The sequence below is a fragment of the Engystomops pustulosus genome, chromosome 6 (assembly GCF_040894005.1).
Source record: "Engystomops pustulosus chromosome 6, aEngPut4.maternal, whole genome shotgun sequence".
In the NCBI taxonomy this organism is placed as follows: Eukaryota; Metazoa; Chordata; class Amphibia; order Anura; family Leptodactylidae; genus Engystomops; species Engystomops pustulosus.
Window position 1 is genome coordinate 146683322 of NC_092416.1, and position 16783 is coordinate 146700104.

At 39.3% G+C, this 16783-nt stretch overlaps 1 protein-coding gene across 1 annotated transcript; it reads left to right on the top strand.

Annotated features, from left to right (window-relative positions):
- The first annotated feature begins 339 nt into the window (after positions 1–339).
- On the top strand, positions 340–16185 carry FAM83C (family with sequence similarity 83 member C). Its single transcript, XM_072113667.1, has 4 exons — positions 340–1090; positions 8594–8761; positions 14792–14916; positions 15201–16185. The coding sequence occupies exons 1-4, from the start codon at positions 581–583 to the stop codon at positions 15982–15984; spliced, it is 1587 nt and encodes a 528-aa protein (XP_071969768.1). The 5' UTR covers positions 340–580; the 3' UTR covers positions 15985–16185.
- The last annotated feature ends 598 nt before the right edge of the window (positions 16186–16783 follow it).

A 16783-nucleotide genomic window follows, 5' to 3' on the forward strand; every position in this document is an offset into this window, starting at 1 on the left:
TAAGCACTAGGCAGTATACAGGGAGCTTTCAAATGGCATATTCTTCATGGTGATTTGTGGGCAGAAATGCCTGTGCAACATAACAAAATAAATTAATAACATAATATGTAAACTTTTCCATTTTTAAATACACAAAGATCATTCATGCTTTTACAGAGGGCTAAAGAACAATAGAAGGAACCATTAAGTCAGCATTGCATTGTCCTATATAGAGCACATGTGTTGTCAGGAAGCCTTATCTGTAGCCTGCTGGAACAAGTCGGATAGTAACTACTTCAACAGTCATTAGCTGAGTAGGTTTAAAAAAAACTCAACAAACAGGTAGCGGCCTGGGGGAGGGCAACATTTGCTGGAAGATCACAAACCGAACCTCACTAGTAACAGAGGGATTGCAGAGGTATGAGGAAGTCCTGTGAAGCGGGAGAGATCATGCAGATACATAGCGAAACTCATTGCAAGTGACAAGTATAAAAGCCATACAGTCAGCTGATTAGTGTATAAACAAGAGGAAAGGCCTTGCAACACACAAGTCAGAGCTTTCACCGGTAACCAGAGGGCGGCTGTTCATATCCTTGCAGTGATGCTCAATCCTGAAGTAAGGAGAGGAGTAAGGACTGCTGGACAACTGAAAACCAGAGTAGAAGAACTAAAAAACCCATGGAGACAAAGTTCTCCCTTGGTGCTGAACTACAATGAGTCTGCACGCCTGGCCACAGATGCTTTGGTGGAACAAGGAGAGAAGGCATATCTACAGGCACTCAGCGAGGAAAAGGAGTTGCCTTTTTTATCAACTTTGGACATTGATTATATCTGCAGTAGTACAAATATCAATAAACCAGAGGATGCGTTCTTGGACAAGGATGGAGATGGCAGCAGCTTTGGGTTTTCTGACAGTTGTCCTTCTGAGCTGACATCTGGCACCTACTTTCCTATGATGTCGGATATAGATGCACCAAACCTAGAGTTGGGATGGCCTGAAATTCCACTTCTCACTCGGAGTAAAGGAACTGAAGTGCAAGTTATGTTCCAGAGACACCGCAACAACAGCATCAAAGATCTGATCAGATCCCTCATCAATAAAGCAAAATCAGTAAGTACCCCTAGAAAAAAATAGAAATGTATCAGAAGATATAAAATATTATTGCCATCAATTTATACTGCTGACACGGTTGTACTGTGTTGGACCCCCACCGATCAGTAACATAATTTTTTTCTTATGCAGAGGTGATAAGTTAAAAATTGTTACAATTAATATTAAGCTTGTGGATGGCCCTGATGTCAATTTCCCCAATATGTAATATTCAGAGGCATCCTGAAAAGATATGAAAAGTGGATTGATTGGGATATCACACTAGGGAAATATTGCAAGTGGATTCAAGAAATAATGGCATAATCTACCAAAGAAAATGATTTACAAATATGTTACAAAGTGTCTACCTTTCTAGATTGTAAAATAGTAATTAAGGTGTTAATTTTAACCAGGGTAAAGGGCAATGTAGATATCTGTTGGGCTGAAACTGCTTAGCTGGCTGTTTTGTTCAATTATTTTTGACAGTAAGTTTCTATAAAACTACAAAGGTCCTAATTGTCACCTTGCCCTGCCCCTTCCCATAAACTAATATGTGCTGCTGCAAGTAAGCTAAGGTATAGACCTGAAAATGTAATAGGAAAGGAAAGGAGAATAAAATAAAATCTAAGGTACAGTCTAAATGACACATATACAACAAATTTTGTATTATCTTTATGTATACTTTCTGGGCAGTGTAGGGTGTTATGATAAAACATATTTCCTACATCACTGATAATGAATGCACTGTGTGTTAGAATGAAGTGTTGCCTAGGTGCAACAGTCCTTAAGCAAACAGGTCCACATTCATATGTAGGTGAAGCTAATGAAAGGACTAGTGAGATAAGGCCAAGATACCTGATTAGAATATCTATTGTCTGACCACATGCTAAGTTGAACTACACCTCTCACTACTTACCCTCGGTGTGAATAGTGCACAAACCCTGTAATCAATATGGTCAGCAAACCAAGATCCTAAAACATTTTTACAAAAATTTGAAAAAGTGGTAAATTATAGTCCATAATCACCTAAATGCATTTTCAGCTCAAAAGATCAGCAAAATACAACCTGACAGCTTTTTGCAAGGAAATAGTTTACCATCACTTATTGCAATCATACATTTGCTTAAAACTTTCTAGAGACAGTGTTGACTATGATTTTGTCTATATATTGTCAGTTTTAGGTACTATATAGTACCACACATGCAAATCACAGTATGAACAAACATATGAAAGTACAGTAAAGGTATATAGGTAACAGATAGATAGTCAGGTAGATCCGTATACACACCACTTGCCCACACAATGTCAATTAAATGTAAAATTTCATAGACTCCAAAAACATATATTTTGGTTTATTTATTTCGTTAAAATTGGGGTATAACAAATGGAAATTAATATTGTCTCCACCACTGAAAGCTGAAATGAATAAATAAGTTCTTAACAGCACTATGGAAAATGCTGATCCTCTATAGGTAATGGATAATAGATTGTACATGAGTTTTGAGGTATTTAAATGTCGCCATTACATTGGTCAAATTATAGTCATGCTGAATATGTTTTGATTTAGCTATTAGAGGCTGGCAATATTATTGTTTTGTCCCCGAGAATGATCCTGGGTACGCACTTTTGGCATCATTTGGCACATCTCAAGCCATGGTGTTTTGGATTACAGACTAAAACCACTCAGAACATGCAGGATATATCAGCTGTTCCAAACCAAATAAATATATATTACATATATATCATAATTACTTAGAGACACTAGTCTCTCTACTTTATTACTGCAGTACAGTGCTTTTTATCTAATTTAGGAGAAGGAATTCACTTAGTTTTTATTGGCTTATCTTAATTCGGTCATAATTACGCAGCAAAGCGGTGGCATAGTGGGCATGAAGAATAAATAACATGTCACATTAGAGATATATGCATCTACTTCTCATGATGGAACTCAAAGAAAGTACTAGATCTGCATCTTCAGAGTCATGTATCAGAGTCAGAGTATCCTCCAAGGTCATGGAAAGATTAACTGCCACTTTGATAACTTCACTGGAAAATCAAGTCATATCCATAAAAATGCCTCTTTTAGTTAAGATACATTGGGGATCATTTACTTATGGCCCCGCGGACAGCACTTTCGTCGGACATCCCGACGTTTTCCATTTTGCGCCGCTGGGACAGGGATTTAAAAGGAGTGCATGCGTTCGGAATTTGGTGCAATCGCGTTGGCTTTCATGCAACACAAATCAGGGGGCAGACGGTCTGACGATCCGCGGGATTTAACTTCAAAATTGTGTTGCAAGCCAAGCACTTACAAGCACCGAGCGGAAGATGGTGAACTCCGGCGGACCTGAGCGGGGAGCGACACATGCAGGAAATCGCAATGCAGGTGCACAATCTTAAGTGAATCGCGGCAGAGTGCATTCCGGACGAACAATGCACTTTAAGAAACTCCGAGGGACCAGGTAAGTAAATGTGCCCCTAGTGATTTTGAACCAAGTCATACCCCCTTGTTGAGTCAATTTTCTCAACACCTACTGCACGTGTTGCACATATGCATCAGAGTTACGGTCAATTTTAGTATGTATTCTGTCATTCATTTTTCTGTAAATCTGTTGCATAGTATTTATGCATTCTCGGCTTCCTCTATGGCATGATGAATTGCTAGTAACTTTTTCTTATCATTATCAGATTAACAAAATAACAAGTAACAAATAGTTAATATTGCATATCTCACTGAAACCAAAATAAGGCTGACTAGGAAGATATGGGCTTTGCCACGTGCAACCTTGTTGTTCTTTGGTTATGTTAAAACAAGCTATCCACATGAATGTCATTCGTGTTATTTTTAACCAGCTACCACCCATTTTACCAGGGTGAGGTTACATCCTATTGCCATAACCGCTTGGCACATAAACAGTTATTTAAAAATGCATTTTAGAGCAATTCTTGAATGTAACAAATACATTATTTACTCTTATTGTTTATAAAACTGGGAACAGTGCCATCCAAAGGCACACAAAAGCTAAGGTTAGGCTTGTGTGGCTTTATATTTGCATACACAGATACATTGCTAGGATGGAAACAGGAAAAGTATTTTTATCCAAGTTGAAACAAATTCCTGATGTAGAACATAAAGCAAAATTAGATAATCCTATAGTAATATTACATTTTAGGCGGCATATAGGATATTAATGCTAATCTTCCGTATGGAATTGTATGTGAGAAATCTGCTGTGGATAACAGTATCTTTGTAACCTATGAGATGGAAAAAAAAACTGCACACAGACCTGCAATGTGGAATGTATCCACACAAAATTGACATGAGATGCAGATTTTAAAATAGGAGATAAGCCCTCTGTAGAATCCACTACATAAACCAAAAGAAATCCATGTATCCAATCTGTATTACATGTAGCTTAAAGTGAACCTGTCACCAGGAATGTGATTTTTAGCTGGTGACAGGTTCCAATAGCCTATGCTATGCTGGGATGGGTGGCTGCTGCTGCCAGTGTGTGCCCTTGTCTGCTCATGCATTTTTCCTCTACTCCACACCATCCCCCTCCCTCAACTTCCTGCTCAACGCACATGATAGGAAGTGGGGTGAGGGAGCTGCATTTTTTGGAGGAGAAAAGATTGACACGGACACACACAGACTGCATCTGCCTCCCCCACACCATCGGACTAACCTCATGCTGCTGGAAGGGAAGCCAGGTAATGTGAAATAAACATTTATAAAGTACTGAAATTATTATTAACACTGACAAAGGTATTTTTAAAATCAGCGTAGCAGAGGCAATTGGAACCTGTCACCAGTTAAAAATCACATTCCTGGTGACAGGTTTCCTTAAACCACAGATTTCTGTCTGCATTGAACAGATTGGTTGCCTTCTACTAAGGGCCTCTCTAAGGTTAGAAACATACAAACATGCTTAGTCCATGCATCCCGAAAACCCATGGCAGCCGAACAGAACACTCTGTCGGGGACCCAGAAAGTCCACAACCTGGTCTATAAGATAAAACTGACCTCACTCACATCTTTGGCAGGAAGTTGAGGTACATTTATTAGATGATCCCAGAGAAATGAAGAATCAGGTAATTCTGAAAACCTGATTCATTATTCTGGAGCTAAGCCATTCCCTAAAGTGTGATTACTTGGCTCGCTAAAAACAAATACACAGATGGTTTAAGCCTGCAGTGGTATTGGGGAGTTGAGAATAGCTTGAGAATAGCTGACCGCCACTCAAGTGAAGTTACATTTTGCAGTTGTGAGATAAGTGTTAAAATAATCTTTTTGAAAGATCCAAAACTCAAAGACAGAAAATTAGTAGTTAGCAAGTCATTATGTTCTGAATAAATCATCACAGCACTTATCACGTTGTGTGATGTCACATGATTCAGACACCTGCCGGGAAAGTCACCAGTTTCTGCATAAATAATAAAGCATACATGAGTCACATAGGGAACATGCCATTATAATAAGTACATGTGATGTTATATTGGCTTTCCCTTCCTGCTTTACCTAAATGATAAAGAGAAATCTTAACAATGTTTGCTTTAGATTACATGTAGGAGTAATATAATTCTGCATTGTGAAACAGACACCGTTTGAATCAATATTCTGGGATTTTAATGTGTCATTACGTCATAAATATCTGTGCCCTGAACACTAGTTCAGGTAATAACTATTCCTCCATGTTTCCCATACATAAGAATCCTCAGTTATGTTAAAGCATAATGGCTGCAGTTTTTTTTACAATATGATGGCTACAAAAAGAGTTTTCCAGTAAATACAGGCGGTCCCCTACTTAAGGACACCCGACTTACAGACAACCCATAGTTACAGACAGACCCCTCTGACCTCTGGTGAAGTTTTCTGAATGCTTTACTCTAGTCCCAGATTGCAATAATCAGATGTAAGGGGTCTGTAATGAAGCTTTATTGATAATCCTTAGTCCCATTACAGCAAAAAATGTTTCAACTCCAATTGTCACTGGGGCCAAATATTTTTTTGTCTGGATCTACAATTATAAAATATACAGTTTCGACTTACATACAAATTCAACTTAAGAACAAACCTCCGGACCCTTTCTTGTACGTAACCCGGGGACTGCCTGTAAACTGTTTAAAAGGAAAGTAGAAAGTGCACTGCAGAAACAGTATGGTTGAGTGGTCTTATATCAACTAAAGCCAGTTTAATAAAAAGGTACATCATATTAAGGTACCATGTTCAATACCTAAATTGTTGCAAAATGCATAAAAGGGAACCTGTCATCAGAAATTGCCCTAATAAACCACTACTAGTATGTTGTCACAAAGCTGAACAGCTTCCAGATTATATTTCTTTTATGGCCTGGTGTGGTGGCATCACCCAGAAAATCAACTTTGTAGTGAGATGTAAATTGGTTATATGAAGTCAAGGGGGTGGAGAATTAACACTGAAATCAAGCTTTCCCTGCCTTAGAACACATCCTTCACTATAATATAGTCTTGCATCCAGATCTCCTGAAGTCCGGCGCATGATGTCAATCACATTGGAGGAGGTGTTCAGAAGCAGAGTCTTCAGTACTGAACACTCCACCTCCCTGACTTGGTACAGCCAATTAACATCTCACTTCAAAGTTGATTTTCTGGATGATGCCAGCACACTGGACCATTAAAGAAACATGATCTTGAAGGTGTTCATTTGCTTGACAACATACTGGTAACGGTTTATTAGGCCAATTTCTGATGACAGGTTCCCTTTATGATTTTAAGTTGTATCCTACCCAATAAGTGCTGGGTAAGCAGTCATAGTAAGGGTGCATTCACACCTTGTTTTGGCAATCTACTTTGCTGATCAGTGTATCATTTTTTTATTTTAGTAAAGATGGATAGAAACAGGTGCCCAAAAGTTATACATTGTAACAAAAATAAGCTTTTTTTGGAGGAAATTGTCTATCAGAAAACTTTGCAACAAATAGAGATGAGGGGAGTCTGATGGACATTTTATTGATGAGGGGAGGCTGCTGCTAGAAATGTTATTAGTTGGGAAAGGCTGCTGCTGGATAATTCATTAAAGGGGTTTTCCCATTAAGAGAAATTTTCTAATATTAATCCCACATGTTAACTCAACAAAGATCATTTTTAACCCTTTACTTCAAAATTGTACTCAGTTGTATTGCTGTTTTAGCTCTTATCACTCCCTAGGCTGGTCAGTGCAAAATTCCAGGGTGTGGGCAGGGACTCTTTAAGTAGACACATTATGATACATCTAGTTCTGTGAGCTGACAATCTGTAGCTTGTAGTTGTCCCCATGCTGCTGCCTCAGGCACTCAGTGTGTGTGCATCAGTGAGTGAGCTCCCTGCTGGACTGTAGGGGGACAGGGCTATAGTACAGGAAGCAGAGCGAGAAAGACAAGCTTCATGAAGCCTCAGGCAAGATGGCATCCCCAACCCTAGAAGTTACAGCATTGGGTCTGACTGATAAAGACAGGTTAAACACTTTAATGTGAAATGCTGTATTTTTGTTAATTACAGTTAATTAGAGATATTTTGTTATCCTGCATATATTTTAGCAGCTGCAGAAAAGGGGGGATTTTTAATTGGAAGCTATAGGAAATGGTTAGATATGGAGTATTTGAGGGGCACACTTTTTATTTCCAGGAACCATGGTAAGGGGTTTGAGAAAAATTTTTTTGGGTGCAGTCGGTCCCTGGATCAAAAAAGGTTGGGGCCACTGGAGTACAGGACAGAAAGCTGATTTGCACACACTGCTAAGAACAGTAACAAAGGCAGAGGGAAAAGGACAAAGTATATTACGAAGTTTACTATTATAACCTGCTCTATTTATTTATGCAATTTTGTTGAAAGTTTAGTTTAATGGTATGAATTAAAAAATTCTTTACCATTTACAGAAAACTATGTTAACCTTGTCACATACTGTGAACACACAATATTGATTTGCTTATTTCTACAAGACTAACCTGCCACAACTGTTTTTGCAGCAACCTTTTTACGAAAGATATTTTCTCTAGGGAAAAATGTAACTTGCCCCCAGGAAAAAAAATACAAGACTTGCTGAAAAATATGATAAATTTGAAAACAGAAGGAATTCTTCACTTGTCACTTTTCTCCACCCCCACATATTCTTATCTTGCCATTGTTTTGACTTAAATTTTATCACTGGATCTGAAATAGATCTACTCTTACAAACAATGTCATAGTGATGAACATTAAACTTGCTTTTCTTCAAAAGCAGTACCACACATTGGTTGTATAAAGTCCCGCAGTTCATGCTTATGTACTTCATGGTGTGGAGATGCAGTACCAGATAAAACCCATCTAAATGTGTGGAGCTGTGGAGCTGACTATAGCAGCTTTGTTTTAGTAATTGTATACAGCTCTTTTAAATGGACACCATAATGTAAACAAAGCAGCGTTGTAGTTTTTAAAACCATCACGTACCATTGGTATCTGTCATGTGACCTATTAAGATGATTATCTCAGCATATGTCATATTAATTATGTTAATTGTTTTTTATTTAGGTCATTGCGCTGGTCATGGATATTTTCACAGATGTGGATCTCTTATGTGACATGATAGAAGCTGCAAGTAAAAGAAGAGTCCCTGTCTATTTGTTGCTTGATGAGAAGAACCTCATATACTTCATTGAGATGTATGAGAAGCTGGGATTTAATAGAGTTCAAATACCTGTAGGTTTTCCTTTTATATTTATATAATTAATGTTTTACAATGTACATACAAGAAAGGATGCTTAAAGGGGTTTCTGGGATACATTATGAACTATAGGATTAATAAGTGACTGCTGGGCTCACTGCAGTCTACCATCTCCACAAGCATTATATTCTGTTAGCAGTATGTTGTAGAGAAAAACACTATGAATTCCAAAAAAACATTTCTTTATTTCTGTTTATTATGCTGTTTCTGAGAAATCCCCATTTTAATCCATATACCAATGAGTCACAGTTCCGACCACTGCTGCTCCTGCCTCCACCACTGCCCTCTTTGTCAAATAAGCAGGAGTTTTGTTTTGGGAGATGCAAGGCATTACACGGGAATGTATGAGACGTGCTTAAGCCAGGAACAGCAATGCTCTGGGTGCACCAACTGTCTCATTTGCATACAGATTTAAATGGGAATATCTTGGAAATGTCATAATAGACACAAATAGTAAAGGTATGTTGCAATTAACTGTGCATGCTGCCAGCTGGTAAAAACCTTTGGGAAGAGATTGAAAGATGGCCATTAGAGTACAGGCGGCACTACTTGCTTTAGGCTCTGTCCATATTTTTCTGGTGTCAAAGCACTGCTTCCATTAATAGTTTTAGCTTGAGAAATCTCTTTAATCAAATACAAATTAGAACATGACTGAGAATTTCTTCAATTGTAGCCATTCCATGGTGCAGATACCAAAAATTGGTTTCTTACATATCAGTAGGATTGTTTCTGGGACTTGTGAAAGAATATCTTAATTTCTGCAACTAATTTGCTGTGTGAGAATTTACTCTATAAGGCTACATTCACACGATGTAAGCCGGAGAGGAGCAGGGGATGAGCGCACGGCGTGTATTCCGTGTCGCACGTGTGCTGCACCATACCGCTCCCATGCAGGACGTGAGCCCATTGAAGTGTATGGAGGACATATATACGGCCGATGTATATACGTCCTCCATACGTTCGTGTGAATGTAGCCTTAGTAGTACACTATTACTCTTTTGCCAAATTGTAAAACACACAACAAATCCCCTCTGCCTCTGTGTGCCACAGGCCTCTTTGCATAACAATTCTTAAAATCCGCTGTGGATTTTTTTTTATCTCCAAAGTGTAGATGAGTTTTATTTTATGGATTTTGAACTACGGTATATCTACCACTGCTTTATGATTTGTACGTGTGATTTTTCAATGCCCCTGAGTCAATGGCAATTTACCATCTTAATTCTGAGTCTATTTTATAATGATATTACTGGTATGTGAGAATCTTCATTTTTTAGAACTGTGAAGAGACTGATTAAAAGAACCCCATTATTTCACCTGTCTAAACTTGAAATGCTTACATATTTCTTGAAGACATGCTGACTTGTAGGATTAATGTATTACGCAGGACAATAACTGGGTGTTCACTTGCAGACAGAGGGTGGAGGACTGCAACATATATTCCATTGAGGGAAAGCACAATTAAGTACTAGTAGAAGTGCTGACATGTATAGTATATGTATGGAAGGTTAACGCAGTATACAATATTAGAGCAAAGAACAGGAGTGGCTGCTTCATCTTGACACTGTTTGACATATGTACTGTAACGTTTTTATGACTTAGGAGAAGAAGTGGAAGCTCCTAGACCAGTGATGGCTAACCTATGACACGCGTGTCAGTGCTGACACACGTAGCCATTTTCACTGACACACGGCTGCCTGAGAGTTAAGTTTCATCCTACATGATCAGGTGCAGTAGCCGGGAGGCTGAGAGATTGCACTGAGCTTCCAGCACTCCCCCCTCCTCCTCCTCCCCCGGGCCGGCCACTCCCCATGTGTGAGCTGTGCCTAGTGTCTCCAGTCAGCACAGGTATCAGCACAGGGCACAGCAGGAGAGGTGACCCGGCCATACACCCAGGAGGCTCCTCTGCAGCTCCTGATAGTTGTGGTGGGGGTAGGATGGCAACACAGTCAGAGGCCACATTGCTGCTGCCTTGTGTGATATCCCAGCAGCTGCCACCTCTACACTGACCAGCTCCAGAGCAGGGATGAGGGAGGACAACCACTTCCATCATACAGTGAGTAAGGTCAGTGCACTAGAAGATAGAAGAAGGGCTTGTGTGTCAGTTTTGTGACGTACAAGCCCTGAAATAATCGCAACGCCTTGCAAATCACCAGACATTGCGATTATTTTGCTCCGCACACCTTCTCCATGCCAAGAGGGCATGAAGGAAATGCGGACAGCGGTGCCTGCGCCCTCGCTATAACCTGTGAACTTTCATGACTGAAAGTTTGCAGGTTACTGAGCAATTTCACACCTGTCTGATTGTATGGCAGTACATGGTAGGATCAATCAGACAATCCACGGTTAAAGTACCCTAGAAGTTAAATAGTATACATATTTGTTATTTAAACTATAAATATCACAAAAATATGTTTTTTTGTCAAGGTGACACACCACCCGAGTTATGCTCGGTTTTTTGGCGAATTTTGACACACCAAGCTCAAAAGGTTGCCCATCACTGTCCTAGACCCTGATATAGAACCTATACCAAGGGTCTCAACCATCAGCTGCCATATGTAATCTGCTGTTTCCTTGGATGGTATATCCGCACCATAGTTTTACCCATGATTGGGACACACTTCCCCATCATGGGTTCCTGAAAAATTACCCCTAATGGGTCCAATGTCACAGTTCTTGCCATAAAAGTGGAATTTTGTAAAATACCATTGATCTCATATCTTAAAGTAATTTGGAATTAGTGTATTTGGAATAGGCCCTGCGATTCATCACATCATGTAAATTTTTTTATCTTCAATCTGGAGAGGTCAATGACACCTGCCTTACTGTACTTTTCACCTTCAAGGAATTCACTGCACTTTTCACAGTAGGCAACAGTAGTCCATTATTGTTGTAGGGAAATACTCTTTACCGCATGTAAAAAGAAAGGAACAGTTTCACAAGTAATACATCTGTTCCCTTTTATAAAGGGAATGTGTCACTAGAAAATCCAGTTTTTGGAAAAGAAATCTACCATCAAAATCAAGCATGATAAACCAGGAACACTTACTCATAGATCCAGGCATGTTTATCCATGGCCTCCCTCCTTATAAAATGAGCTTTTAATATTATACTAATGAGCCTTGAAGTCTACTGGGGCAGTTCCCAGAGCCCCTCCCTGCTGCAGGTTCACAGGCAGTTACACTGTGCAAGGAGCACTTTCCCCCTGACACTTTGTCCTGAAACCTCATTTGCTGCAGTAAGATTACACCAGGCAGTGGGAGGAGGAAGTGCTGAGAGAGCAGAGGGGGAGGGTGAGACAGGCTGACAGCCTATGAATCTGCAGCACGGAGGGGTTCTCGGAACCACCGCAGTAGCCTTTCAGGCTCATTAGCATAAGGTAAAAAGTTCATTTTGGAAGGAAGGATGTCATAGAGTAAGTGTCCCTAGTTTATCCATGCTTGATTTTGATGGTAGATTTTCTTTAAGTTTTTGATTATTTTATTTTATATTCAATTTATATTTAGAGCAAACCTGTCACCAGTAATGTCATTTTTAGCTTGTGACAGACTCCAATAGCCTATGCTATGCTGACTTAAGAAATGCCTTTCTCAGGATTCTGAATCATTCCAGTAGTTTATATGAATTTAATTCACATTACCTTAAAAAAACTGTTCTGGTGTTATTTTAAAATGAGGATTGTGTTTCTAAAGGCTACAGAACTGCAAACTGCATTCTGACTGCCACCTAACAGTGGATAATAGGATATATCCAGTTCTGTAGCATCCATAAATAAATTCTGTTTGAACTAGGCCATTGTCATCATATCTGTACATGTACTATCTACAGGGGTTATATGAAATGAGGATGTTTCTAGTCATATGGCGTGAAGCAGTTAAATAACAGTCACAGAACACAAAGATGACTTCATGTCCTTTAAAACAATGGCATAAAATGCTTCAGGTTTATAAATACAAAGAGTGGCATAATTCACTAAACTTAACTCTTTAAATTCCTCTCTGAGAGCTGATGGTCAGGTTGCACCCAAAGCAGCTGTCGGCTTTAGCCCAATACCAAACTGGCAGACTCCCTGCTGTAGCCTGCCCTCCTACTCAGATAAGGGGGATTTCCAGGCACCCCAGGCATTTTTCAAAATATGACGTATGATTAATATTGGATCAATGGGGCTCTGAGACCTGGATAATGCCCCATCTGTGTAGCTGCTGTTTCCTGGTTTCCTGCTGTTTCCTGTTGCCAGCAATACAATAAATGGAAGCTTTTACTTCTGGCTACATCCACTGCATAGGTCCTAGCAACTAGAGCAGGTAATGTGCAGTGGCTAGTTACAAGAACCCTAACAATAAAATTCTTATGTAGGTATGAAAATTGCTTGGGGGACAAGGAATACCCTAAAGGGAAAGATCTCTGCTCTTTGACAGCAGAAATGTAGGAGAGCAATGATAACAGTACTAACACAGAACAGCTCAAATTTATTTTCACATAGGTCAATGATAACTCAACATGACACTGGTGTAAGGTACAGCACTTGAAGCCAAGAACACTGTAGTTCATTACTCTTTATCTTACTTTCAACATTTCCTGAATTCCTCTGAACTGAATGACACTCTCCCTCCCATACTTTAAGGGAATTGGCTGCCAGATTTTATCCCATTGAGGTACTAGTTAGGGTATGAACTGTCCTTTCCAGTAGTGCCTCTTTTATGTTAAATCTCACCAGGGGCGTAACTTGAGGGGGTGCAGAGGGTGCGATCGCAACCCGGGCCCAGGAGGTTTAGGGGGCCCATAAGGTGTCACTTTCCAACATGAAAAGACTAGTACTATAAAACATGCATTATAGTCAAGGGGCCTGGCACAGACTTTGTACTGGGGCCCATCAGCTTCAAGTTGCGCCACTGAATCACACCCATTTACCTATAAAAAATCACCTTCAGAGTACAGTAACATGCGGTGAGAAGAATCCTTTATTGCCTTAGCTCAGATACTTAAAGAGACTGGGGTTCCCCCTATGTTGAGTTCTACAGTACCAAGATAAAAATACCCTAAAAAGATACGAATCTTATCTTTCATACTGCATAAGGTTTGTGGTTCTGTAAGCCACAGGACCGGAGATACAGGCAGTTAAAGAAAAATGCAAGGACTGGATGTACAGTATATCTGCATCTCACATTCCCAACTATGCTTATAACTGCCCCTATTGCTTTTTCTGTAGCATGTTTGACTGAAGTGACGCTCAACCTCCTGGTTCTAAAGATGACTCATCTAACTCAATAAAAAAATTGACCTTTGGAATTGTTTTACCAGTGAACGGAAGAAAATTTACATAAAAGATGGACTTTTAGAAAGGTTATTTCATACTTTATCTAAGGGTGCTAGTAACGGTGTCCCTTTAAGCCCAACTTTTCTTTTTTGACAGCCTATCTTCTGTTTATGCCATCAATGAAAGGGGGAATACACTGCAGCTTTGTTCCCTTTGAAGTTGGAGACTAGCCTGTAGTTCCTTGGAACGCCAACCAGATGACCTTGGAACGCCAACCAGATACTAAAGGAATAGCCTAAGGATATGCCATATAAAAGGAGGGGGGCTAAAAAAACACACTTTAAAAATGTTTGGGTGACAATGTTCTTACAATCAATTATAAATTATTTTATGTTTAGCTAGGCTTACCAAAGTGTCTAAATATAAACCAATACTTAGGGTTGAAGTAATAATACTCAGAATCACAGATGTTTTCCTTTTACTTTAATACTTTATGTTGTTATATTGAAATTGATAAAATAATAGACTAGACAGGTGCACAGTCTATTCACATACTCTCCATTTTCATATAGTATTGTGTCTGCACACAATCACCGTAATGGTCTGGCATCAATATTTTAGGAGCTTCCTGCTAGCTATACTTGGCCTACCTTGATGTGGATATTGACACACTTTTGTTATTAGAAAAAAAGTTAGAATTAAACTACAGTAAAATTATATCATTTTTCTGTATCCATCTGTTTTATTGTAGAATATAAAGATCCGCACTATTACTGGAGACACATACTGCACCAAATCTGGGAAAAAATTTAATGGGCAGTCCCTACAGAAGTTCCTGTTGATTGACTGTGAGCATGTCATTGCTGGTTCCTACAGGTAATCTTACATTGAATCTATTCAGACTCTCAAAATATTCAGTGAATTGTATTAAATCTGTCCTGCCTCAGTGAGAAATATATAGGGCCCTGTAAAGACATGTATATAGACATTGTAAGGTAGTAAGATGAATCTCCACAGAAATGTATTATTAACTTGTAGGCACCCTGCTGTATTGCCCCATATGGCTCCTCTTTGAGGCCCAAAATCTTTCTATATTTGCACAGTTTTAATGTTTACTTTTCTGCCTATAAAAAACTTTTCTAACACTATGTACTCTTTAGTTTTAGCTGGCTCTCAGGACATGTCCACAGCAATATGGCAACTTACTTCAAGGGGAACATAGTGGAAGAATTTGACAGAGAATTCCGATGTTTGTATGCAGATTCCCTAGAGAATGACTACTTTTCTAACCTTGAAAATGAAAATGGCAAACCTTTTGGACCTACGCCTACCAGGAACCGATGGCACGCAATGAAAGCTACTCCTCAACCTCCTCTCGCAGTTGAACATTCCATCCTATCAGACAGTAACTCAAGTTCGGATAGCCAAAATAGTGTAAAGACACCCCCCTTCATAAATAACCTGGCAGTCACTGTCATTCGTGAAGAAAAACCAGTGGTGTCGAGGTATTTCCATAGGAACTCAAATGATAAACATGATGATAGAAGTAAACCAAAGGTGGAATCACCCAAGGAACAGAGACGTCCGTCAGTTCCTCACACTGACCAAAATAATCTATTATCCATGCAAAGACAGGCATTATCAAAGTCCACCCCTGATCTGATCGACACACCTTCTGCAATTAGAGCCAAGTTTGAGCAAAACAAACTTCTACATCCTCAAAACAAGTTATCACCCCGAATGAAAAGTGATGCCGCAATAAATAAAGTGACCAATTATGACAGCACTCCAACAAATAAAACTCTAACTGATATTAAGAGGGATGACCCTAGCAAAGACTTTAAAAGAATGACCCTTGGACATAGTAAATTAGAACTTATCACAAAAGTTAATAACAAATTACGAGAGAATAAAGTCTACAGTCGCTTTCAAGCACCGCCCTAACCTAAGTGGTACAATGGAAAGAACTTTTAACCAACAAAGAAGGAAAATGTTACCCTAGCTTGGAAAATCAAGTGCGGAATCATAGTGCTATCTGTCTGTATGTAAATATTGTTGAGTTATATTAGATCTTATTCATTCTCTAATTCATTATTAAAGGGAACCTGTCACCAGGAGACCCATTTTTAGCACTCCCCCAGTCTCCACAGAGCATAGTACATACGCTTTCAAAGTGTTTTTGTATTAAAAATTGGTTTTACAGAAAAAAAAGATATGTTATATTGTACCTTTCATTAGCATCTGCTGTGTGATTAGGCAGTTGCCAAATGGGAGGGTCTGGAAAGGAGCAGTTCCCCTCCCCACCCTTGGGGAACAGATACTCCATGTGACCTTTTCAAATATATGAAAATACCCATCACTGGGCTTAGCGACGCCCCCTGCTCCTCTACAGCCAATCCCTAGTGAGGGGAGTTATTCATATATTTGAAAAGTCACATGTTTCCCAAGGGTGGGGGGGGGACTACTTCTTTCCAGCCCCTCCCAGGGGGCAACTGCCTAGTCACACAGCAGATGCTAATGAAAGGTACAATATAACATATCTTTTTTTCTGTAAAACCTATTTTTTATACAAAAACACTTTGGCAGTGTATGTTCTATGCTCTGTGGGGACTGGGGGAGTGCTAAAAATGGGTCTCCTGGTGACAGGTTCCCTTTAATGTATTCCTAATTAGGCAATATGTTTCATAAAAGATTTGAGTTGATAATTAACAACCTTACTTATCTACCAAGCTATTGATGGGAA